The sequence below is a fragment of the Corylus avellana genome, chromosome 11 (assembly GCF_965113065.1).
Source record: "Corylus avellana chromosome 11, dhCorAvel1.hap1.2, whole genome shotgun sequence".
NCBI classification, from domain to species: domain Eukaryota; kingdom Viridiplantae; phylum Streptophyta; class Magnoliopsida; order Fagales; family Betulaceae; genus Corylus; species Corylus avellana.
In genome coordinates, this window is record NC_142500.1 from 7,246,930 (window position 1) to 7,274,204 (window position 27,275).

The 27,275-nt window shown below is 35.3% G+C and overlaps 1 protein-coding gene across 2 annotated transcripts; it reads left to right on the top strand.

The window, feature by feature from the left end:
• Positions 1-694: 694 nt before the first annotated feature.
• Positions 695-14,161, top strand: LOC132166582 (oxysterol-binding protein-related protein 1C). 2 transcript variants are annotated; one of them, XM_059577427.2, is made up of 10 exons: positions 695-1,405; positions 1,472-1,825; positions 4,298-4,397; positions 5,110-5,552; positions 8,013-8,168; positions 8,791-8,958; positions 9,031-9,171; positions 12,810-13,040; positions 13,132-13,245; positions 13,348-14,161. In XM_059577427.2, exons 1-10 carry the CDS (start codon positions 821-823, stop codon positions 13,513-13,515), a joined length of 2,460 nt encoding a protein of 819 aa, XP_059433410.2. In that variant the 5' UTR covers positions 695-820; the 3' UTR covers positions 13,516-14,161. The 2 variants fall into 2 exon arrangements, with proteins under 2 accessions (XP_059433410.2, XP_059433411.2); XM_059577428.2 differs by having other exon boundaries at positions 5,110-5,544; positions 8,062-8,168.
• The last annotated feature ends 13,114 nt before the right edge of the window (positions 14,162-27,275 follow it).

The window sequence follows — 27,275 nt, forward strand, 5'->3', positions numbered from 1 at the left end:
ATAACTGTTTTTTTTTTATAGATAACCTTTATGAAAGCTATCACTTTAGCTGTCTCTATTTTAGCTTGGTAATTATGTACAAAAAAACTTGGAACAACAATATGAAAAACTGTTATAATCCCATTCTATTTATAGAGTGGAATGCAACTGTTTCTCTTTTCAAATAACGTTCATAAAAATGATCAGATTTGTATAGAGTGGAATGCAATTGTTTCTCTTTTCAAATAACCTCCATAAAAATTATCACACAAATCTTTTTTTAACACGGTGATTAGGAAAAAAAAAAATCAAGCTAAAAGGAATGAAAAATAACACGTGTGACGTAGGCTACAATCAACTTATACAAATATTTGTCTTGGTCCAACTCCAACTCAAGCCAACCGCTTCCTTTTTTATAGGCATTTTAAAAACAGGGTAGTTTTGTTATCTCGCCGACTTGTCGTAACGCTCCGTTCAAACATCTTCCCTCTTTTTATTTCGCCAGCAGCCACTCCGCTTCGTCCCTGGCGGAGTTTTCGGGAGTAGCATCCAAGATTTTAAGAAATTTCTTTTAAAATTAATTTTTTACTTTCAAATTTCTTTTTGAAAAAAAAAAAAATTATCTGACTATTTTTTATTTTTTTATTTTTCAAATCATGTTAACGTGCGCGTAACAAAAAAAAAAAAAAAAAAAAACGGAAGAAGAAGAAAGAAAACGAAAACGAAAATCAAATTACTGTCCGATTTTCGCGGCAAGGAAGCACCGTTATCATTCCTGGTCCCTCTCTCTCTCTCTCTGTGTGATTCGTAATGGTCATTTTGTGATCGTTGGATCAAGCAAATGCATCAGTTCTGCTGCGTGGCGACAGTAACGGATCGCACCACCCAGGCCGGCACGACGCCGCCTTCGTCCTCATCCTTGTTGGAGCTACTGAACATGCCTGCCACGACGCCGTCGTTTCGATCGCTATCAACCTCGGGTCGAACCCGTGGATCCCCTTCTCTGCCATCCTCCAACCGCAGCTGGTGCATCCCAAGCACCAGCAACAACAACGACAACAACCGTCTGATCCAGCGATCCAAATCCTCAACGGCGGACTTGTTTAATCGGCAGCCGTCCGCTCGCGACAACCAGGCCCTAATGGTGGATCAGCGCGAGGTCAAGATCAACGACATTGTAGGGTGTGGAATCTCCGGCGTTCTTCACAAGTGGGTAAACTACGGCCGGGGCTGGCGTCCCCGGTGGTTCGTCCTCCAAGACGGCGTTCTCTCCTATTACAAAATCCACGGCCCAAAGAAGATCACGCTCAGTCATGAAAAGGAACGAGGATCCATGGTCATCGGCGAAGACTCCTTCCGTCGCCTCTCCCGCAAACCCCGCACGCAATCCCGCCTCCGTAAACCCGTCGGCGAACTCCACCTCAAGGTATTTTCAGGTTTTTAATTTGTATGAATTAGTTGGGATGTGATTGTGGGATAAATGTGCGCGTAGGTTTGCTCGATTCGGGTGAGTAAATCGGACGAGAGAAGGTTCTCAATGTACACGGGGACGAAGAAGCGAGTGCATCTGAGGGCGGAGAGTGGGGAGGACAGGGCGTCGTGGGTGGAGGCGCTGAGGGCGGTGAAGGAGATGTTCCCGCGGGTGTCGAATGCGGAGCTGATGGCCGACAGTATGGTGGTTTCGACGGAGAGATTGAGGCAGCGGCTCTTGGAGGAGGGGCTGAACGAGGTCGCCATCCAGGAGTGCGAGAACATTATGAGGGCTGAGCTTTCTCAATTGCATAAACATCTTGTGGTCCTCAAGCAGAAGCAGCTGTTGCTCATTGACGCTTTGCGTCACTTGGAGGTACTATTATCCCCGATCACTGCTCTTTATTTTGATCTTAGTTTTTTTGCCTTTTGACATTATTATTATTATTTTCTTTTTCCTTTTTTTCGATTTTGGTGCTAAAATTATTTTTGATTATTAATCATTTTATGTACGATTTCTAAAGGGACTGGGTGGATTGTACCGCAAATTGACCAATGTGCATCTTTTCCTAGGGTTGGATTTAAGCTACTATTGTTCTTTCCGTAGAAAAGCATCTGAACATTAACATTGTGGAAGATGTGTTAATGGGTCTTAAAAAAAATCTGATTTAATTTGATATCTTCCCTTTCTTGATAGTTTGTGTATATTTCGTTTTAGGGTTTTATTGAGGTACAGCTTGCCTTGGAATTGCATTTTTCGTGAACTTGTGTTACATTTTTGAACTTTATAGTCATATTATATGTCCACATCTTACTTATGTGGTTGTGTTTCGGCTATGATTTCTCTCCCAAACACTGGGCTATGTCTCACTTTGAGAAATTGATGATTAAGATTGTATTTGTCTGTAACTTTTAAAGATAGGCAGGAGGAGGGGTTGGGTTGTTGATTGTGCGTATATTTGGGATTGTGTTTGTATGAAGCATGTTAAACTTATCATGCTGGAAGAGCCTATATTCTGAGATTTAGTCTGGATTAATTTTACCAAAGTACTTCATTACACTGAACTGCTTGAATTGTTTCTTTTCTATTTTAGGGTAACTGTCTTGAATATGATAACAAATTTCTTGTATCCTTGTCAAGTTTGTAAGTTCAATTATTACTATCTTCACCAAAACAGGGGGAGGTAGATGGAAAGTAGAAAATTGGAAATTACTGGTGTGGAGCTTTGAGTAGCTCAACCTTTCCGTAAGAAGATTTGAAGTGGTGACTATAGTATGAGTTGATCCGTCTGGACTTCAACCTTTTTCTCTTCTTTTTCCCCCTTACTAGGTAAAAGCAAGTTGTTTTTTTTTTTTTTTTTTTTTTTTTTAATTAATTAATTAATTATTTATTTTTTTAATAAATGGGGATAGACCCCTTTATATAATTTTGGACTTTTAAACATGTAAAGCAAGAAAGGAAAGAAATATATGGCTGTTTTGATATTATTGGACAAATATAAGATGATGCTGGAGGAGTTGAGAGACACAAAGTTATCCGCACTGTCAAACTTAGAGAATTTAAAATATTGAGAGAAGGCTAACCGATTAGGTGTTTGTTTTCTTCATTCAAGGTTTTTTAAAATTCGTTTCTTTCCTTGGTAGGTAAATAGTAAATACAATTTATGCACCTATACTCTCAAGAGTCCATCCCTTATCTATGGGGAGAGTATTAGCCATTTGATCCAAAGATCATTGGAATTTTTTTATTTTTTATTATTTTAAAAAACTTCTTATCTTTGTAAAATGCATTTGCAGTCTTTATATCTAGTGCATAGTTGTTGTTGTTGTTGTTGTTTTTTTTTTTGCACAAAAGCATCGGGGTGTACAATAGTAACGAATACTAGAAATTTGGGATTAGAATGATTGGATCTGTGGTATCATACTAGAATGTGGAATGAGGGGATGCATTATTCTTGTTTTGGTTTGCTTGGGTTATTGGACATGCTCTATAGCATCTCAAGTGGGATCACTGCAGACGTTTTAATTGCATTATTTATGTTCTCAAATGGGATTTGTGATATATGCTTCTATTGTTCTGCAAATGATAGAGCTGTATCTTCTTCACAATGGAAAACTTTTGTTTCTTTAAAAACAAGTATATTCACTACTTAAGCGTCTACATCAACCAGATTTTTTAAATGCATTTTTTTTTTCCAAAGAAAATATAACAAGCTGAGTCTTTATCTTGATTTTGTCAGTGGGCTTGTTAAAGCACTAGCAGCAGACTTCTTAAATTCCATTTCCTTCCTTAGGGAAAACTCCTAAAACCCTATTTGCAACAGACTCTCCTAAAAACCTATTGCAACAGTGCTACCCAAGAACTTATCCTTATATTACTCAGAAAAGGCTTTCTCTTTTCTCTCGTTCCTCTCTCTATCCCCTAGCATTGATTTGAAAGAATATTTAAATAGTATAAGAAATGATAAGGAAAGCTATTGTGGAGTTTATTTAAATAATACAGTTATTGAAATTTATGTGTTAACATTAAACTTGTTCAAGATAACATCCTTGGCAGTTCTTGCTTACCTTTGCAATAAAATGCTTGACATGGTAAGCCTTTCCTTCTCCATTGGAAATTGACTTTTATCTTTTCTTTTATTCTTACTTTTTCCTGTTCATTCTTTTAAAATATGTTTTTTAAACTTTATTTTATGAGTTTATCATGTTCTACCTGTTATGCCTGGAATCCTTTTCTGGAATTAGCACTCTCTTGTTTGTTGTAATTATCACTTGACTTTGTGAGTTATCTTTGATTTTGATATTTGGTCACTGGTATACTAAAGTTTCTACCTATTGCTTCTTCTAGACAGAAAAGGTTGACTTAGAGAACACACTTGTTGATGAGAGCCAAAGACAAACAACAGAGCAAGGAATATCCTTTACCTCAAGGCTAGACAAATTCAGTGGTATGATGTGAATTTTTTTTTTTTTTTACTTGGTTAATATGTGCTGAGTTGGTAGAGTTTGCAGTACAATTTATACAGATCATTCTTTAGAACCAGTTATATATCTCTATATGTGTATGTATGTAGGGGCTATTGAATTAGTAATTCCTTTTTTGGAATATCTATCAATTAGCATATTCTTCAATGTGTCCCATATGTTGTGGCCTACAGTCCTGATATAGTACAGTAACAGAAATTCAACAAGTCTGTTAGGGTTCAATTTCCAATACCATCTTATTGATTAACTTGCATTAGTAATTCTGGCAGCATGCTTGGTCATTAACTTTGGGGTCTACAAGAAAGCATGCTTTTGAGGACTACATTTTGAGGGCTTTTATCCTTTGTGGAATCTATTCAGCTTGTCTTGTTGGTGTATACATTTGATTCACATCTATTTGTAGCATAGCACTACATTTTGAGGGCTTTTTTCTGTATTGTTATGCTATATTAATCCAGTTCCCACCTTGATTTCAAAAAGCCTTGAGTTGCCTATTATAAACTGATAACCTCCATTTATTGTTTCTGAATATTTGTAGAAGGGAAACCAGCATAGAATTAAGGATAGACATTTTTGTTTTTGTTTCTTCTGTATGCTATATTCCCCCATCCTTGAAAATACTTTTTTCCTTAAGGCGACATAACTGACAGCATATTTTCGTGAAATATATTTCAGAGGGAAGTGCAAGTGATTCTTACGATGACAATGACAGGCATGAGGGAGAGGAAGAAACTGATGATGATGACAATGCATTTTTTGATACTCAAGATTTTCTTTCATCAAGTTCTTTCAAAAGTAATGGGTCTAATTTTCAGAAATCACCACTGGATTCTGATGATGAAGAAGAGGGTCTTGACTCTGAAAATGGTGTTGATTCTTGCATTAGATCTGTTGGATCTAACCATCCTTATGTTAGGCGCCGTAAGAAATTGCCTGAACCAGTTGAAAAAGAGAAGGGAGTTAGTCTTTGGTCAATGATCAAAGATAATATTGGCAAGGATCTCACCAAAGTGTGTCTTCCAGTTTATTTTAATGAGCCCCTCTCTTCTTTACAAAAATGTTGCGAAGATATGGAATACTCATACCTTCTAGATCAAGCATATGAATGGGGTAAAATGGTAACGCTTTACTTAAAATCTAATGGTATTTCCTTTCATTTCCTTAGAGTTGGTTGGTTGAAACAACTTCATGTGTTCTATAGTTATGTCCGTATTGGTTGGTATATATATATTTTTTTGTTATAATTTAGCTAGTATCATTTATTGGGTCATTTTCAGAGGACCATCATGTTAGTATTGTTTGCTCTGTTTGGCCGTATTTGTCTGAGCTATTAGCAGTTACCAGATATCCTTACTGAATGGGGATTTCAATTGCTTCTATATCTGTTTCATTGTGGACATCATTTAACCTCTGCATTGTGCCAGAAGGGTGTATTCCTTAAATTGACTGATATTCTGATCATATGAATCTTTTTGAAAGCACATTAAATTTCCAACTTTCCATTGCAAAGTCTCTTTCTTTCTTACCACAATTTCTGGTTTTTAAAGATGCATTAATTAATTGTTCTATAGTTTTTTAAGGTCATTAGATATTAATGTTAAAAGATACCTCAATAGGTGCAATTAGGACTTTCACCAATAATTAACACTCTATACCATAGTTGCATGCAAGATAATATCACAGAAAAACACACATTGTGATGGGACCCTGAATGGTTCTCAGGGTTATTATTCACATTGCACGAAATGGAATGGTAGATATCTGTACCTTCCACTTTTTAGAATGTATAGTGTCTAAGACGTGATATGTTTGTTCACTTAATTAATCCACAATAAGAAACAAGCTTGAAGATGCAAGCTTTTGTGTTCTTTCAATTCTAACGGTTAAACCTTGTTTTAATTCTCAAGATTAGGTGTGTTCTTGAAGGAGCAAAAAAAGAAACAAAAAGAATAGAGAGAGGTTATAGCAAGCCTTGTAGCTTTCGAGTTATGGTTTTTTGCGTTTCTTACTTTGTGCCCAATTGCTTATTACTTATATCATTGTAATGCCTCTGTAATTATTTAACATATTTATAAAAACAAAAACCAAGGCATGTTGGCTGATAGATTGACTTGTGATTTTTCATCGTTCTCTTCTTTATGTCAACATTGAGACAGACTTGGGGGGGGGGGGGGTTTGATTAGAGGGGCCATTTACCTTATGGTATTGTTGTTTACTACTCTTAGCTTAGTCCTGTCTGCGATATCATCTGGTGTCCCAAGCATTTCTGTAACTATGGTTGTGTGTGTGTGTGTGTGTGTATATTCATTAATAATATATGCTGCACATATAAAACTATTTTCCCATCTGGTGTCCGAGTGTTTCTGTAATTATGGCTGCGTGCATGTGTCTGTTCACTAATAATATATGCTGCAGCACATATAAAACTATTTTTCACATTTCCTTTTGAGTTTGGTTTTCAAAGTTGATTAATAAGTGCAATGGATAGCCTCATCCACGCATGAATGTACATTCCTGGATCTTGCATGTAGTTTGTTTCTACAGACTTGACAATGGGAGCTAACTCTTTGGGAATTCTTGATTTCTCGAGTCCCATTGAAGGCTGTATTTGATCTCAAGTCTTTGGTGTGATGCTGACTTTACCAACTGAAACCAGCTGGCTCCTTTAGGGAAAATTGAATAATATCTTCATTATACTATGGTGAACAATATATTAATTCTAATAGAAAAGCCAGAAGACTTCCTTTGTGCTGGATTCTTTTCATTGCTGGTGCTAAGCTATTAAGTAGCCGTAGACAAACAGTGGGAGTATTTGGAAGTACTTAAAAGCTTGCTTTTGAACAAGTTGATTTTGATTTAGAGTCTTGGAGGTAATCATGAGCACACTAGAATGTCATGCTTTTGAACATTTTTACTATTTGGAATTACCCCAAGAGATTCAACCATGGACTTACTAATCACAACATTTTCAATTTGGAAACTAGAGGTGGAAAATGGCATCCGATTCTGTTTTAATCTTTGATGGACTGTCTTGGTGCCCTTCCTGCCGAAATGTAAGGAATGTCTCCTTGTTTAGGTACATGGCCTGGGAGGGAGGTGCAGCAAAAAGGACAGACGTCTTGTTTAGCCCTCAACAATCTTTGTTGATATGCATTAACAACCATACTAGGATGTTGCCAAACCAAGCTAGGCTCTACGATGCAAAGTGAAGTTGATTTCTCAACTATATTTACATGAAGGGGGTTTGCAACTTTGAATTTGATTATTCTTTTTCTTTTTCCCTTTTAAATTTGGCTTTTATGATATGACAATCAATGTTCTGGTATATCAATTCTCTAGTAAAGATGTGTTAGTTGAAATGTGATCATTGACATGCTTGAATATTCATATTTATCAGTGGAGTCACTTTGTTGCGTTCAATTGATTAATTTTTACCTTTATTGTTTTGTGCAACCCTGTGATGCCTTTGTTGCAGCTAGTTTACTGTATTTGGTTTGTCTTGGGTATATTTCAAGTTTTGGCAGTTATTTATTATCCTTTGAAGAACTCTTTTAACGTCCTTTGGTAAAACTTTGTAGGGTAATAGCCTTATGAGGATTCTAAATGTAGCAGCATTTGCGGTATCAGGGTATGCTTCTACGGATGGAAGATCTTGCAAGCCATTTAATCCATTGTTGGGTGAGACATATGAAGCAGATTATCCAGACAAAGGCCTTCGTTTTATCTCCGAGAAGGTATTATTTCACTGTTAGTATGCTTCGTAAGAAATTCATTTCTCGATGCTCAATATATTATTTTTGATAGTTTTTCTGTATGTTTGTATACTTAACATATCATAAAAATCAACTGCAAAAGTCAGTTTGGATCCAATGAAATTAGAAATTGCATGAGTAATTATTTTTAAGTTTTAGCGTATTTTGTTTTCGGTGCAATATTTGAGGCATATATGAGCAAATTTTGATTGTACCTTTATTGGTGTTTCTCTTACCAACAAAAAAATATTGTTTTTTTTTTTTTTTTTTTTTTTCTTTTCCTCAATTCTGTAGCCTCCTTTTTACTTATAAAAAAGATAATATGCATTGTAACACTGTAGATGTCATATCAAATTCTTGACCATGTACGAATTAGTTGCTAGTATCATGATTGGTTTAGCATTTTTGTCGTTGGATGCTATTTTAAACTCATTGCCACCTGTATCTTATACTTTGGTCTGGATTTGCTATTTTTGTTATTATTATTATTTTTTTTTTTTTTGTGTATAATCAATATGTTTTAGTGATTTTGTTCCATTCCATCCCATAAAGTTATTCAGTTGATAATTAGAAACAAGTATTTATGCTGTTCATCTTGAGACAGGTCAGCCATCACCCCACGATTGTTGCATGCTATTGTGAGGGGCGGGGCTGGAGATTTTCGGGAGACAGTGATTTAAAAAGTAAATTTTGGGGTCGTACGATTCAGCTTGATCCTGTTGGCCTTTTGACTTTGGAGTTTGATGATGGAGAAGTTTTTGAGTGGAGCAAGGTATGTTTTTGACATTAGATATTTTCCAATTTCTGTAAGGTGCATGATGATTAGCTAACACTCTACTATCAGGTAACAACATCCATTTACAACCTCATTATAGGAAAACTCTACTGCGACCACTATGGTACGATGCGCATTGAGGGAAATCGTGACTACTCGTGTAAGCTAAAATTCAAGGAGCAATCAATAATTGATAGAAATCCTCACCAGGTACATCTCTCTCTCTCTCTCTCCATGTGTGTGTTTTAATTCAGAACATTTCTTCTCATTTTTGGATTTCTTTTGGAGGGATTAGAAGTAAGTAATAAATTGGTCGAAAGGAGGCCTACCACCCAGGAAGCATATAAGAAAAGAAAACAATAAGAAAAAAAGAATGCAAATGGTAAGGAATAAAAAGAAGAAATGAAATTGACTATAAACTATCCAAGAGATCAATAAAACCTACTCTTAATGTGTGTGTGTATATATATATATATATATATACACACACACATTAAGAGTAGGTTTCATCGATAACATCTACTCACACATCATTTATTGATCTCTTGGATAGTTTATATATATATATATATATATATATATAACAAGTTTAGGGATTAACTAAATGGAGCAGGTCAGTATAGAGTTTACTGGAAGAAGATGATGTATGGATTATTGTGTTCCCTGTGTAATTTAGGGGTTACCAATCTTTCTATTGTATATATTCAGTAATTTGAATTGTCAACTTGATATATGTGTTTCATGTGCAAAGAAAAAATCTTATGTAGTTAATTCTCTCCGTCTCTCTCTCTCTGGCAAAATATATTCACCTACATTCATTTCAATGCAACCCTACCCCTTTACCACCTTTGGCCAACCCCCTTGGGCTTCATAATAATCAATTTCGTTTCCTGATTCCTTACATTCATATTATGTCTATCAGTGTATATTGTATTAAACGTTTGCATAGTGGCCCTTATATAGTCATGTTTCTTGTTAGAGGGGTTTAGGGTTTGCATGAAAAGAAAAGGAAGAAGAGGCTGTGTTTCACGTAGCCCTTTCTCCTCTCAGGATCTTGCACGGAAGACTAAGATGCCATGCAATAAGATGCCGGGTGGGTAGAGAGTAATAAGATGCCGTCGTATAGTGCAGCTCCAAACATAGTTGGACGGAAGACTATTTTTATTTTAGATGTGCAAGGGATATTTGGAAAAAATACAATATAGTGCGGCTCCAAGAAATGTTAATATACACCATACACATGTTTAGTGTGTTTGTATGCTTGTTCAAATGTATTGCGAGAGAAAAACAAAATCGCACAAGTGATTCTTCAGTAAAACTGTTTTATGGATGGTAAAATGATAAGCTGTTAGTTGACATACAAGACAGTGGTTGCAAATTGTCCTCGAACCAACTGTACCTATCAAAAAATAATATATATCAATAGTCTGCTTTGCCTTACTCAAATGGTTTAGGTTCAATTAATCTTGTTTAGAGATTTGTAATGAGTCATGTCTTCATGGTTAGTATGGAATATGAATTTCATGTAATTTTTATTAATGTCGTCCATGGATCATGGTCTTCACTTTCCCTTTTGGATTCTAGTGTCTAAGCTAGTATTCATGAGTGTCGCATAGTATTGGGGAGACATCAACAGCAACAAAGAGATCGAAGCCAATGACAGCATCGATAACAAGATAGGGAGAACAAGTTTGCATGAGAGAGGTTAAGGAAGTTGTACTGGAATTTAAAATAAAGATTGTATGAGAAGACAGGAATTTAAAGTATCAGTGTGAGAAATCATTTGATTCTAACTGAAAATTAACTTGATGCTCTTCTTTCTAATGGGAAAATCCTATAAGTCTTTATCCTTTTTTGGTTTGGTAAGTTAGTAGAAGTCTTAACTATATATGGTTCCTTAATTAGTGTTCTCTAAGGACTGAGACTACCATAAGTGAAAATGGTAGTATTTCTCATTAAGGCTCTATTTGTTTCGACGTAAAATGTTTTCCTTCAAACAATTTTTTTAGCGATAAAACATTTTGTCGATGTTTAGCGCATATGGAAAATCACAAATATTATATATATAGTAAATTTTAAATTACGATAATGTCTTGAATGGGTCTATGCAAGTTTCGACCGGGTTGTAGCAGGGCCTTGACTGGGTCTTGACCCGGCAGTGCCCTGGTTGGGTTCCGGCGGTGGCGAGTCCCAACAGGGTCCTGGAAATGGCCCGATTCAGTCTTGGCCGAATCTCGGCGGTGGACTGAACGGGTCATAGCGAATTTTGACTGTTTCTCGACCAAGTCTTGGTGAGTCCCGATCGGGTCCCAGCGGGTTCTTGGTTGGGTCCTAGCAGTGGCCCAACCAGGTCCAAGTGGGCTCTCGGGTCTAGCCGATGTCCAGACCGGGTCCCAACGAAGTCTTAGCGAGGTCCTGACCAGGTTTTGGCAATGTCCTGGCGAATCCTGACAATGTTCCGGCGAAGTCCCAACTAAGTCCTAGCAATGTCTCGACCAGGTTCCAGTGGTGTCCGAGCAAAGTCCAAGTGGCCCAGTTGGTTCTCGGTGAGTCCCGAGGGGGTCTCAGTGGTGTCCTGACTGGGTCTCGACAGTTGCCTCGGGAATTCCCGGCGAAGTCCCGGCTTGGTCCATCAATTTTGAAAATGTGAAGCTCAAACTCGGAAAATGGTTTTACGGTTTTAAAAAATGAAAACCATTTTACAAAAATTAAAAAAGTTTTTTCGGTCAAACCAAAAATATTTTCCGTTGACTATTATTTTCCATCACACCAATTCCAAACACTGAAAAATACAAAAAAATATTTTTCAGAAATCATTTTACGCCGAAAGAAATAGAGCCTAAATGAGAGGAGGGAAAGGACTCTTAGAGAAAGGGGAAGAAAAAAAGTAATATTCCTTTTTCATTTTTGTCTTTGTTTTGCACGAAGTTCATATGATCCATCATCGTTGTTGAATAATACATCTTGATTGAGAGTAACCAATGCCTAAAGTCATTACCCTGGTTATCAAACATCAGGCATTTTTGGTTAGAAAGTGTTTTTAGGCATCAGTGGAAACACTATGAGGTACCTTACTATACCAGAATCTGGTAGTTGCTTTCTAACATTTCTTCAGACTTATCTTTAAATCCTGTCTCTTGGAACTCCTTTTTGATCCCTTTCTAATCAATTGATTAGTCTCTTTAGACAAGCCTTCTCCGTGAAATGCATGCATCACATAGCTCTATATTAGTTGTTTCACTTTTGTTCATCTTCCTGTCTCTACTTCGTCATGCATTAGAAAGGATTAAATGCATGTCATCTGTAAATTCCCCAGGTACTGAAGTCTCTTTTTCTTATTAAATTATTTGATCTTTTAAGAAAACGCATATGGTCTAAACACAGCAATTTCATGCCTTCAATATGTATAAAGCCCCATATATGATACTTTTTTTTAATGCATTCAGTGTGAATAAACCTGAATCAGTTTTAAAACGAGGGGAAAAGTTTTCAAACCCCAGTATGGGTAATATGGCTTTGTTCATTAGATGTGAAATTCATTTTATTGGCTTTCTCTTTGTATTTGATTGTGGCTTCATTACATCTGTAATATACATGGTCTTTTGCACGTTGTGGTTGCTTACTGCAAAGACCTGACTTAGTTAGGGCTTATTATTTCCCACAGGATCTTTGTTTAGGTGAATGCATGTAAGTGTTGTACAAAATTATCTAGCCCCTAAAATGGCTATGATATTCTTGTCTCCGCTCTACATATTAGTCAACGTCACTTCGAGAGAGTTGGTTAGGATCTGCATTGCATAATTTTGTTGTTCTAACAGATAGAGAGTTTTGTCATGATTTCATTTCAGGTACAAGGTACTGTCCAAGATAAGGATGGCAAAACAGTGGCAACTTTGATTGGGAAATGGGATGAGGGCATGCGTTATGTAATAGGTGATGGTTCTAGGAAAGAGAAGGGATCAAATTCATTGTTGGAGCCCCAGTTTCTATGGAAGCGGAGCAAGCCAACCAAATATCCAACCAGATATAATCTAACACGCTTTGCCATTACGCTGAATGAGCTTACACATGGACTTGAGGTTACTGCCTTTCTTCCCCAAATTTCCCCATTTGTTAAGGTGAAGATCAAATTCTAGCATTGTCACTGCTGACATTAAATTTAATAAACAGGAGAAGTTACCACCAACAGATTCAAGACTCAGGCCTGATCAGAGGTGTTTAGAGAATGGGGAGTATGAAATGGCCAATTCGGAGAAGTTGCGACTAGAACAGAAACAGCGACAAGTATAATCTTTGCATGCCTTAAATACTACTTTTCTGTTTCTTTCTTCACCATACCTGGTAAAATGAATGGCAATTATAAATCCTGTCAATATGACTTTGCAGGCAAGGAAGATGCAAGAGAGTGGGTGGAAGCCAAGGTGGTTCGCTAAGGACAAATTTAGGAATACATACCGCTATATTGGTGGTTACTGGGAGGCGAGGGAAAAGCATAAATGGGAAGGATGCCCTAATATCTTTGGACAACTCCCGACTGATCTAAACTTCGAGTAACAAACACCCCCTCCAAAAAAAAAAAAAGAAAAGAAAAGAAAAGAAAAAAGATGATACCTTTTTCTCTCTCTGATTATTTCTTTTACCTTTCCGGGTCTAATTTCTTTATAGAAGGCTTTGTTTTTTTCAAAAAATGAAAATTTATTATTTCTTCATATACACTAGAAGATGAGCTTCCATGCTTGCCATTTCGAGCAGTTCAATAGGCCACATAAAGTGCGTAAAACAAGATTGAAGATGATCTTATGGCTTAATAAAAGTCATCAATCTCATCCTGGTTGAAGGCTCTCCCCCGACCTGCCATCTCCAAGTTTTGAACATCTGGCTGCTAGCCCCATTACTTCCAGAGGTACATGCATAGATATCGTACTTGTGTTGATGTTCATAATAAGAAACGAGAATATAGTTTTAACAAATATAACATGTTACTGTAAAGTAAACGTACTCAAATAGCTTCCTCACTGCATTAGTGAAGGCAATAAATGATGTAATGAAGTATCAGAAGCCAATTAAAGCAAGGGTTTGTCATAGGGAATAGGATCCTGCATTTCATTTGAAATTGATTCTAACGGTATGCATTATGTCAATGTTGGCACGTACTATTATATACTAACCGCACTTAAAGCACGTTTACATACATTTTGAACTCTTTTGTGTCTGCATCTACGATTATTTATCACACTTGACATGCAATGGAATGCTATATAGTTTGTTTCAAACTTCAGTTTGCATCAAATTGCCCTTGTTTCCTAGAAGTAGAGAGCTACCATCTTGATTAAATGGATTGAGTCTTCATTTTCTGGCCAACAAATTGTATAGGATGAAATAGATAGCTTAGCTTTAGCTAGTGGCTTCCCTTTGATTTACTGGGCTTGTTTGTCATAGTGGCATGCTCTTTAATGGGATGCACTTGAGACTATAGTACCTTTTGGAGGACACAACCAAACCAGTAAGAAATTTCATGCTACTAGATTTATGCATTACAAGATGGTTGATTCTAGGCCTATTGTTGAACAATTCAATGAGATTATATATATATATATATATATATATATATATATATATATATATAATTGATGATGAAATTATTGTTATTATTGATAAACTTCCTCCATCCTTGAAAGAACAATGATTTTTTTTTGAAATATAACGAAAAGGAAATCTCTCTTGAACAATTAGGCCAGCAATCTCAAGTTAAAGAACTAAAAGCTAAAAGAAAGTGAAGAGTGTTGTTGAGGGTTGATTTTTTGCTCGTAGTCAACGTGGCACAATCTCATTCAATGGAAGAGGCCAATTCAAATTGGACCATGATTTTAGGTCGAAGTTTAACTAAAAAAGAGCTCACAACATTACATTTCCATATTGGACTTATGATCCATACCATATTTATTGAGCTTATGGCTCATATCATATGTTATCAGGCTCTTGACCCGAAATTCTTCACATGTTAATCAAGCTCATGACCCACAAAGGAATGGTCTCAAGCCTGGCTTTAGGCCATAATTTTTATTCTCCACACAGGCTAGTCCAACAACCTCAAGAGGCCCAAGTATTCTTGAATCAACAACCACCAACTCTCCCACAGCTGTAATACCTCAAAGTTAATTAATTGGCAGTTAACCACATATGAGTTTTGAAGCAAAAAAACTTAGGTATATATATATATATATATAATCAACAAACACATCCCAAATATAAATCAGAAAAATCCACTAATACATAAGTGTCACCATAAGTTAATATTAAATATAGATATTATGTCATAGTCAATTAAATCATAACTTAAGTTCAACATTGTCAAATATAAAGATAGTCTGGCCTAGCTTGACAGTTGACAATATAAAACTAGGTAAGGAGTCTGATACATAACAGAAGCACTAATTATGGTAAGCACGAGCAGCGACAAGATCCTCAATTGTTCCGTCGGCTTGGGTTCCCCTTCACCATGGTCCAAGTATAGCTTCGCTATAAAACAAGGTTGTTTTGTAGGTAGAAAATAAAATGTAGTTTCACGACTTAGTGAGTAGTTACGCATGAAACACTTAAATTTGCAGTGGGCCCATTCTTTTATAAAACATGCGAGTATATCAAATTTTATGCATTTGGAATTCTTAATAGGTAAGTAAGACAGAAAACATGTTGATAAAGTGTACACATATATACATATTTATAATTATGCATCAAGTCGTAACTCTATGCCATGTGTCTGCCATGTGTCTCATTCATAACTTTAATCCTCCTATGTGTAGTTTGTGCATCCGGTGGGACGTCTAATGCAACTGTGGTGCCTTGGTGACTCAATTAGTGGTTTGTGCATCCAGTTGGGCGTCTAATCCAGTGACATCAATTAGTGATGCCACAACCGGTGACTCCACTCCTAATTGATTGCATGCACTGGTTACAATAGCACTCAAATTTAGTGTACAAATTTATCATCTCATCGATTGAGCCATTGGGTCAAGTCTATAGAAATTGGAATGCACATGCCCCAAAATTATTTTTCAACGTTATTACTGATAGCCATGTCATACAAATAATTAATCTCGTTTTTCATGCATGTGAAATAGTAATGTGAGAGTCATATAAAATAGAAATTCATGACTCGCAATATTGAATCATAAAGCATTTTATGATATTACGAGATGGACATTTCATAATAAAATAGGAATAAAAAATAATAATAATAATAATTATTTTGGGTTTCACGTGATCAGTTTACCCACTTTGGTCGTAAAAGTCCTCTACAAATCTTTCCTTGAAAAGCCTTAGCCTCTTTGTCTCCAAGATATCTATCATTAGTTGGGTTTTAAATTATATACCATAGTCTAGCACTTACAACTCTAGGTTTTTTTGCATTCTGCCATGCATTGTTAGAACGATCATCGAGCAGTGTTCGAACGGTCAACATCGTTAAAAACGTTTTGACCATCGATCGTCTGAAGGGTATTGTTCTAACGGCTAGCACAACGTTAGAACAGTACTATACTATTCATCGTCTCTTACATTCGAAAAATCTTGTTTATTTTTCCTATAGGATCTATAGTGGCTCTAAAACCTTTAAATACACTTCTTTTTCCTTCTTTAACACTGTTAAGGGCCTACCTCCTTGAAGATTCAAAGATAAATCTTCCAAGAAACTCTCATAATTCTCTCCCTCTTTCTCCCTTCTTTCCCTCACTTTATCTATCTTTGGTGGGTTGGACGAGTGTAATGGCGTATAGAATTTATCAATGGGGAAATATAGAGCCATCTCCATTTCTGCCACATTTGGGCTTATACATTTCACGATAGACAATCACTGTTAGAACTTAGAACGGTAGGTTTTTTCCATTTATTCTACTAATTAATTGGCTTCCCGTACGTGCATACAATTCGAGCGACTCCTTTAATTTGATCATTCAAATGGTAGGGTTTCCACTCCATCTTGAATGGCTTCTTGCCCATACTGTTCAAATGGTCTCTACATCGTTCGAATTGTAGGATTTTTCCTTCATCGTAAGTGGCTTTCTATGTATACTGTTCGAACAGTTTTCTCCATCGTTTGGATGGCAGTACCGGTACGTGTTTCCCAACCGTACCTCACTATTGTCTCTTATTTATCTCTTTAGCCTTTATTTAGACATCGTGACACGTCAGAAAATGCTAGTCAAGAAAAAATAGTTATTTTGTAGTGTTAACCGTAGTTTATAATGGGGTACTATCATACCCCTCCTCCCTTATAAATATTTTGTCCACAAAATTTCATGCTCAATTCATGCTCGGTGGGTCCTTGGGAAAACCATTCTTCGGCACTGGGTCCACTTTGTTAGGATTTATGTCCTACAAGAGCCAACTTCATTTATATGACATTTTTTATTTTATTAATAAAGTTTTTTATTTTCTAAATTTTATTAAAAATATTGGGCATATCATTTAATACATGCGCGCGCACGTTTACATGTAATCCTCAAGTTATATTGAATATGGTTTGAGTGTCTTAATGAAATTAACATACAAAAGATTTAAGCCATAAATCTTTTAACTTATAAACTATAATTTATAGTCAGTAATGAAATTGAGCATTCCATTTAATAACACTAGCTATAACATATCAATCGTGATAATCTAATATATATTGATCATGAAAGTTGAGATTTCTAATTGATTGAGGGGATTATACATAAAAAATGCAACTAAAACATCTCAAGAAAAGCATCAAGATAACATGACTAAGATTATGCATTATATATATATAAGGAGAATACTCACATAAGTGAATTTGGTCATTCCTATAATCAAAGGTTGATTTGATTCGTTTGCTCCTCCTTAATGTGCACGACTGGGATTAGGGTTTTGAGACCTCTATACCTTCTCTCCAATGACTGATTATAGACTTAAAACACCCCACATAACTACATGGCAATTAATTTAAAATAATTATCAATTTACAACTCACGGGAATTTTCTTGTTTAAAACATTTCTAAAAGTTATTAAACGTGAATTTCTCTAAAAATATAAACACAAATGCACCCAAGCTTGAGTGTTCCGCAAAAAGGTGTTACAAAGCTTTAAAAAAATTTAGGGTTCTTTGAGCACCGAATGATCAATGCTACCATTGATTATTTGATGAAAACTTTAAGGCGACAAACATTTGACTAGAGGAATGAACATTCGATAGGCAGTTACATGCAAATAAACTTAGACATTTCTACCCTTTTGCTCGTGCATGAGATCACTCTCTAATAAATTTATTTGTCTAGATCCTTCATTTTGAATACCACTAACCTCTAAAAACTCTAAAGTGAAAGAAAGTAAAAGAAAAGAAGAGAGAAAGAGTTTTTTTTTTTCTTCAATTCCAAGTAGGGGTGGAGGGAGGTAGGGTTACTACAAAAAAACTTAATTTTTATTGACTACCAATTAGTGACGTTTTAAGGCCTAAAAACGTCACTAAAGTTTAGTGACGTGTCAATAGTGACCTGTGTGGCAGGTCAAAAATAGGGTGTTATTACTGAGACTTTAGTGGCGTGTCAAAAATTTGACACGACATCACTTGGTGACGTGTCAATATTGGCACGTCCCCAAAAAGGTGACTTGTGAATTTCGACACATCACTAAAGTTTAAAAAATTATTAAAAAAAAAATAATAATATATATATTTTTAAATTAGAGATTTTTTTGGAAACCTCACAACGTACTACAAAACCAAATTATAGATTTGCTTAATCTTAGACATTGAACTTGTCTCCATACGCTTGGATTTCATGCAATCAATGCACACACATATATATAAATCCTAGTTTCCAATATGGCGCCTGCCTCTGGTGGCCCTTGCCCTCTTCCACCTTTCGATATTTCGCATTCTTACAAAAATAGGACAGGTTAGTCTGACCTGAATGGTCCTCCCTGAAGGATCTGATGTGCATCTGGCCTCGGCTATAACAAAATCCAAGCCCTTCATCAAAACCAAGATCATCAAAATTCTGAACTTTAGAGATTTAAAGAATGGAGGAAAAAAAATGGCAAAGAATAAGTGTGAAAGAGACCTTAAACGTTTGCTCATTGTAGGAGCCAGGAGAGTACTTCAGGGATTTGCTCATTCTAGGTATATATATGTATATACCTGTCCGAGAGAGATAGCCGTGGGAGAAAGCTAGACTGCCGGAGAGGGAGAGAGAACGGCACCAGAGAGGTGACTGCGTGCTGGGAGAGGGAGATAAGAAGAGAAGAAGAAGAAAGAAGAGTGTAAAAAAAAAAAAAAAACAAAAAAATCTTCGTACGCCAAGGCATGCAGCCAATGCCGGTTTTCCATGCAGCCAATAGTGACGTTCCAAAGTGTGGGATACCACCACCCCCTTTAGTATTTTTTAAAGGGGTGACGTGCCACTGTGCCAACATTTGACATGTCACAATTGTTTTTTAATTTTTAATTTTTTTGGTTTAATTTCTCCTGCTCAAAATTTTTTTTAATGATTTTTGTAAATTGATGACATGTTAATTTTATCATGTCACTATTTAGTGACGTGTTAAAGTTCACACGTCACTAATTGGTGACGTGTGAACTTTAATACGTGACAAAAATCTTTAGTGACATGTTAAAAATCAACATGAAAATAAGTAGTGACATGTTAAAAAAATGTTACCGCGCATAAACACGTCACTAAAACAACAATTTTTTGTAGTGAATTAAGAGGGATCAAATCCCACTCATTTATCGGACATTAGGAGCAAACGATTTGTGCAGTGTTGAGATGTGTGGAAAATTTTCTTTTGTAATTTTCAGTGTTACAGGATGTTTTAGATTTAGGTTAGATGAAATGAGGAAGAAGTCGATGGCAAATTAACAATCATGTCCTTTGATTAAACACACCTTTTAAATAACTCTTGCTATTTGGATTGTTTGTAGACCACAACAAATTGGAGCTTCTTTCTTTTTATCATGCAAGTGGGCTTAGGAAAAAAAAAAGATGTTGGTGGCCGGGCCAATGGGTTTGGTTGAGACACCAAGCTCTAATAAAAATTCAAGCCACTAAACACTTCAAACATCACAACATGATTAAAAATAAAAAGCCTTTTCTTAAAAAAAAAAAATTAAAAAAAAAAAAGCTTAAAGTTTAATTCTCAATCAATAAGCACCGACTTTTATTAAATAAAAAAAAAAAGAAAAAAGAAGCAAGTATATAAGGCATCAATCTAGAAGGAAAGGCTGAGCAAGCGACAAAAGGCATTGACAGTGAATAGCAAAATTATGAATTGCGATTTAGACTTCTGCGAAATTCTAAGTCGTTCTTCTAGTTTGCCATTTTTTTTTTCTTCAAGCATTCAACAATTCAAATCAATTGTTCTTTTTTTTTTTTTTTTTTCTGACAATTTTCGTTTCTTAAAAAATTTAAGTATGTAATCAAACTTTAATATTGATTGCTTTTATATTTATATTACTCAATTAAATTAATTTTTTAGAAATATATATTTTTTGTTACATATTTTAATTATATGAAATATACAATTGTAATTACCTGATATTATAAAGAAAAACAATAATTCTATTAAGCTCCAATCAAATTTTAAACGAGGTCGTGCTGAGGTAGATTTAACAAATATGCTAGTAATATATATATATATATATATATATATATATATATAGTCTCTTTAGTTAAATTCCGTTAAAACATTTAACAGGTTCTATTAGGTGCTACACTGACAAAGAATTTGGACCTTTTTACGGTAGACTATAGTAGAAAGTGATTTAAATTTTTAAATTTTTTGTATAAAAAAGTGAAAAAATTTTATTTTTTAGTGAAAAAGTTTATTTTGTAGTATTTTTTATATTTGAATAGTAATAAAAAATAATTGATGTGATATAAAAAGTAAAAATATTAGGGAATTAAAAATTAAGTGGACTTTTTTTTTTTTTTTTGCCTATGCCTTTGCCTTTGCCAAACAAAGCCCAAGTTTTTACGTGACAAGTCTCCATTATTACGGTTTTCCTCATCTATAATAATAACAACACAAATACCACAACTATATTGACAACTACTTTAACATTACCAAAGCTACAACATACTAAAGCATAACATCCTGATAAATAGGATTCAAAGAGGGTGTAAGAGATATACCTCTGACAGTTTCCTCCTTCAAGAACTTCTTCCTCTAGAACCTCACTTTATCACTCAAACTGTAGGTGTTTACCCTCAAGAACTCGATTTGGTAGCCTCTAGGACGAGCTTAATTGAGCAAGAGAGAGTTTTTGATTTCTCTCAACGGAATGGTCCTATTTATTGGTAGATTTAATGCCTACTATTGTAACGCCGCACCCTTAATGATATAAAATTATTCGCTTTTGATTCTCCCCAAACCAGACTTCCCAGGATGCCACCTATCTTAGTATTACTCTCTCATAAGCTCGCTTAACTGCGGAGTTCTGATGGGATTATGAGCATCACGACTTTAAACGCGTTGTTGTCAAGAATTGTTCGAGTATACATATAAGCACATTCTCATCATCAAGTGATGTGGTATGCCACAATCACCCTCTCTTGAGACCTAGCGTCCTTGCTGGCAACCCTCATGGGATCACCCCATTCTCGATGTCCCAACGAGTACCCGCTAGCCACACTCATGGGCTTGTGCACGCTCCCCCCATCTCAGGTTGTGCAATGGCTTTGATACCATTCTGTAATTCCCCACTCCAAATAACACAAAATTGTCCACTTTTGGCTCCCCCAAATTAGATTTCTCAAGAGGTCTTCCATCCTAGTATTACTTTTGAATAAGCTCGCTTAACTGCAGAGTTGTGATGGGATCATGACTATCACAGCTTTAAAGCGCATTGTTGTCAAGAAGGGTGAGAGTATGCATATAAGCACATTCTCATCTCCGAGCGATGTCGGATGCCACAACTATTCACTACGACGTCGCTCTACACATTCGATGACATGTGGAGTTACACTACAAAAATTAGTTGATTTTTTGACCATTGATTTCTGACGTGTCAATGGTACTGACACGTCACAAAACCCTTTCTGACGTGTCTCAATGATTAAAAGGGTGGATGTAAAAAAATCCAATTTTTTGATGTGTTAATTCTAACATGTCAAAAATTTATGACGTGTCAGAAACTAAAACGTTAAAAATTTTTTTTTTGACGTTCCAGTTTTTCCACGTCAAAATATTTTTTGATGTGGTGATTTTCACCATGTAAATAATTTTTTTGACGTGGTAAAACTCACCACGTCAAAAATTTTTGACGTGTCACACTGTTTGACACGTCAATAATTTTTGACGTGTTAGACACCTGACATGTCAATAATTTTTGACGTATCAGACACCTGACACGTCAAAAAACGTTTTTTTTTTTTTTCATTTATATATTTTTTGAATTATTTAGGTTTATACCCAGATTTACGTGTTAACCTGATATCCAATATAATACATTCAATCCAATACATTCAATATCCAATATCCAATACATTCAATTCAACCCAATATCGACATTTACATTATCCAGTACATTCAATTCAATCCAATATTTACATTTACATTTAATATCCAATAAATCATTTTTTTTTTTTTTTTTGACATGTCCATACAAGGGAAGGGGGAAGGGGGATTCGAACTAGTGACCTCTGCTTCATAAGGCGTGGTTCACAGACGATTGGACTACTCGTTGGAGACAATACATCCAATTAATCCAATACATCAAACATATCCAATACATCCAATTAATCAAATACATCAAACATCTCCAATACATCCAATACATCCAATTAATCCAATACATCCAATTAATTCAATACACCAAGCATATCCAATACATCCAATTAATCCAATACATCAAACATATCCAATATATCAAACATATCTAATATATCCAATTAATCCAATATATCCAATTAATCCAATACTTCAAACATATCCAATACATATACATCCAATCCAATACACATATGAAATTTCAATTCAATTTGTATATACATCCAATACATATGAAATTCCAATACAAATTAATTAAACAAAATTCCAACATATCTACTACGTTCCAACACAACACAAAACAAAACAAATATCTACATCGAACATACGTTCTAACACTACAAATATCTACATTGAAAATACGTTCCAACACAACATAAAACAAATATACAATCAAACTATCTATATTCTATCTGCTACAAATATACAATCAAAAACAAATATAGAACACATATAAGTTCCAACTAGTCTCAACAAACATATAGTTTGTTCTAACTATATACATCAACAAATAGTAACAAAATATATATACAACTCAACAAACAGTGATGAGAAACCACATGCTCAGTCCAAATCAACATAGTCATCCCCCAATACCTTATCTGCAGTACTTGCAAATGAGTTGTGAACCAATGATAATCAATAAAAAAAATCCAAAACACAGATATACGGTGATGCAAATATACGTTAGTTCTAAAATGAACTACGGGAACAATGCGTTGCTAACTGAGACTATTGTGGAGACACAATTCTAACCGTTAAAAGTGATCGATGCAGGCTATAGTCATGTTAATCAAAGAATAACAAAAACAACACAAATATAGCATTACCTCCGTCGAGCGCGGATCCAAAGGTCGACGCGAGCATGGCCTCAAGTTGGCGGAAACGGGCTTCAAAGATAACATCTTTTTTTGTTATCTGAGCTTTTTGTTCTTCAATCGGTTTGGCAATCTCATCCATCACACGTCTTTGTTGTGTCAGCTTCTCTTCAAGTTCTCTAATCCTATCCGTCATCTATGAAAACAAGGAGTTCCCAGGGTTCTGCGACCGTGCCTGAGACGATGTGTAGTACGAATGTATGCTACCCTACATTAGTAGAACATTCGGACCCACCTATCTGACCCTGCCAGCATATTCAAGCTTATTTCTGTGCGCCTGAGCATACGCGTCATTCAGTGTCCACCGTATCGTCCCTTCAGTCACGCTCGACGTCAATGCTGGGTCAGTGGGTATCAATTCCTTCATTCTCTCCTATACATTAAATAACAAGTTAGTATCTCATATAAAGAAGGTTAATCATAAATAATTTATCAAAATATATATCGGTGAGTACTTACATATCTCTCTCTGACCACATCATTTGGATAATCACTATTCTTCTTCGTGTTTATCGAGATGTAAGCTTGCGCTCAAGTAAGAGTAGTGCCCAAAGATAAGGTCTGCATAAAAAAAATCATCAAAAAAAAGAAAAAAGTATAAACATACGGTTAGATACATATATATATTTATATATATATGCGATAAATAAGACAAATACCTCTTTATATGTCGCCCTAGCAAAGCTCATCGACCCGGTGCAGTGAGGTGCGTTGTTTTTTGCTTGCAATGCCTTCATATAGGCAGTATATTCCTACACAAATACCATTCTTAATATGTCAGTCCTAACACAATTACAATTACAATTAATGAAACTACACTCATGACCTACTTGATTCTTTGGGTCGCACCATTTATCCAACAACACATCCAAGTCGTTGGCGTCATATTTCTGAACGGCATCTTAACCCATTCTCGCCTTCACGGTGCCAGGAGTATCACTCGGCTGAATTTTCATCGCGTTTTTCATTGAGTGTCTCCAACTCTTCACCTTCACACACATATCTCGGAACGTGTCCTTTTTTTATCATGTCGAGATTGTACTCAGGCGAGATGTAGAAGTCCGCCTGCACAAGTTAAAAAAGTAAGGCGTATAATTCATGCATTAACAATGTTTGACATAATGAAATACACATGTTAAAATATAATAGATAGTTTAACCATACCATCAAGGCGTCCCACATATCCTCCTTCGTACGGGGCGGTACTTCCGTCCAGTCGTCCCGTATTCTAACATAATTCCTGCTCCTTATGATGTTGCCGGTCATCCTTCGAAATTTCAACCAGCTAAATCCTACGGGTTGCCATACTCTATTATACTCGCACATGACCTTTTGCCCGCTGGGGACATCCCACATCTTGTTCGATGGTTTAACGGTCACCATTTGAATATGGGTGCACCCATCTCTTCCGATGCCTAACAGATTAATAATTACTAATGTTAATTATTTGGAATTCAATACTAACTACATAACTTATATAAACACTTCTATATTAGTATTTGAAGCATATATAGTTATTGTCCGGACTTGGCGACTGCCCAACACTTGTAGAGCAGGGTCATCGGGCCGCGAGTCATGTGTGGCACCTATCCCATCATCCACATCCACCGATCCCTGTGTCTCGCTGTCGTCTGGTTGCGATGGCTTACTGTAGTTCAAACATGTGTTCTCGTCAAGGGGGAATAACCGCTCTATATGACCATGTGAACATATCCCTAACTTGTTCATCATAGGCAGCAAACTAGGCATATGATACTCTCGGTCCGTGTCGTATGGAGACGGCTGAGACTGATACCCTATCTGAGTCTGCCCTTCCACATGCTCTGGAAGTACTGGTCTATACCCCTGGTCGTCTACCTGTGGGGACCTCCGTCGTCTACTCTTCCCCTGGTACTTATATCAACTTGTGAAACACATCACGTACCCAATTAATTATGCATACAATAGATAAAATATACACCATAATTACCAATCAATGTAGAAAGAAATAACAGAAAACAAGTTAATTAATGTGAACTACATATATAATTTTATTTTTTTGGACCACATACGATTATATTGGATCTAAGTCTGGTCGGACATAGTCAATGTCATCTTGCAGACCCTAATTGAATAAAATAAATATAGGTTAGTTAGTTAGTTGTTATTTTTTTTAGTGTATTTCTTTAATTACATCGTTTCAATTTTTTGTTTATTTTTAACAATTAAACACATACATTTAGTTTTGATTATAACATCTACATAATCTAAATTTGCCCTAAACAAAATTAAGGTCCAAATTTAAATGCATTTGTTATACATGGGGACCCTAAATAAAATAGATCTAGCTAGCTAGCTAGTTTATTTGTTGTTATTTTTTTTTTCTTCGTTTTTATGACATTCACATAATCTAAATTTGTAAGACCTAAATGAATTTTTTATATATGGGCAGTGGCAGATATACATGGGGGCGACCCAGGGGCGGACGCCCCTGGTAAAAAAAAAAAAAATTAAAATTCTTTAAGCATTTTTATGCCAAAAATTTAAGGGCACCCCTGGTAATTTCAATTTTTTGAGCAAGATGTGGGTCTATCATATGCTACAACTTGCCCACTATCTCATTTTGATAATAAACAATTAGCCCATAATATGCTACAACTTCTCTCCTATATTAAAAATAATTTTCTCTCTCTCCATGCATGTGCTACACTGATTTGGATGCTATTCACCAATTTTGATGCTACGAGGGAAAAAAGAAAAAAGAAAGAAAGAATAAAAAAATGCATAGAGAAATAATATTTAAATGATAGGGAATGATTATTTAAATGAGATAATAAAAGTGATAAGTTAAAATGCTGAACCGGATGTGGCTGCTTTAAAAAAGTAAGTAGCTAAAATAGATAAATGTGGTTTTTTTTTTTTGTGCAAAATTTAGGCTATTGTCTCTAAATTTAGACTCTAGTCTCTTCTCTGTAGACTCTAGTCTCTAATGTGATTTATACTTTGAGATTTGGGGTTTTTCTAAAAGAAATAGCCGTAGGCTAACAGCCCACTAAAAGGTACTCTTTTTTCTTAGACACTACTAGTCATTTAATTGTGCTTAGTTTATTTCGTAAGTAGTTTAAATTATCATGTGTTTATGACATCGTTAGATGAAGATTTTTAATAGTTACTTTGATTTTGTTTTTTTTTTTTTTACATATATTACATGGTACATATATTATAGTATAATTTACTTTTTGATTGTATTTACCATATTATAGGAAAAAAAAATTATCATTATGTTTTATTATTTTTTTGCGCCCCTAGTAACTCCTATTCCTAGATCCGGCACTGTATATGGGGACCCTAGATAAAATAAATCTAGCTAGCTGGGTTATTTGTTGTTGTTGTTTTTTTAAAAAAAATTTTTAATTTTTTTTTTTTCCGTTTATTATAATATTTATGCATTTGTTATATATGGGAACTGTAGATAAAATAAATCTAGCTAGCTATGTTATTTGTTTTCTGTTGTTTTTTTCGTTTGTTTTTTTTTTTTTTTTTGTTTTGTTTTTTGTTTTGTTTTGTTTTTTTTTTTGTTTTTTTAACATTTACATATTTATTCTAAATTTTCAAAATCTAAACCAAAATTAAAGTCCAAAATGGATTTGCATTTGTTATTTGTTATTTTTTTT

Bases quoted from the DNA above. Each gene is read 5' to 3' on its own strand.
- LOC132166582 (XM_059577427.2), top strand. From the start codon at position 821: ATGCATCAGTTCTGCTGCGTGGCGACAGTAACGGATCGCACCACCCAG. The intron at 9,172-12,809 runs GTACATCTCTCT...ATTTCATTTCAG, and splicing joins TTGATAGAAATCCTCACCAG to GTACAAGGTACTGTCCAAGA. The intron at 13,041-13,131 runs GTTACTGCCTTT...TTTAATAAACAG, and splicing joins AGCTTACACATGGACTTGAG to GAGAAGTTACCACCAACAGA.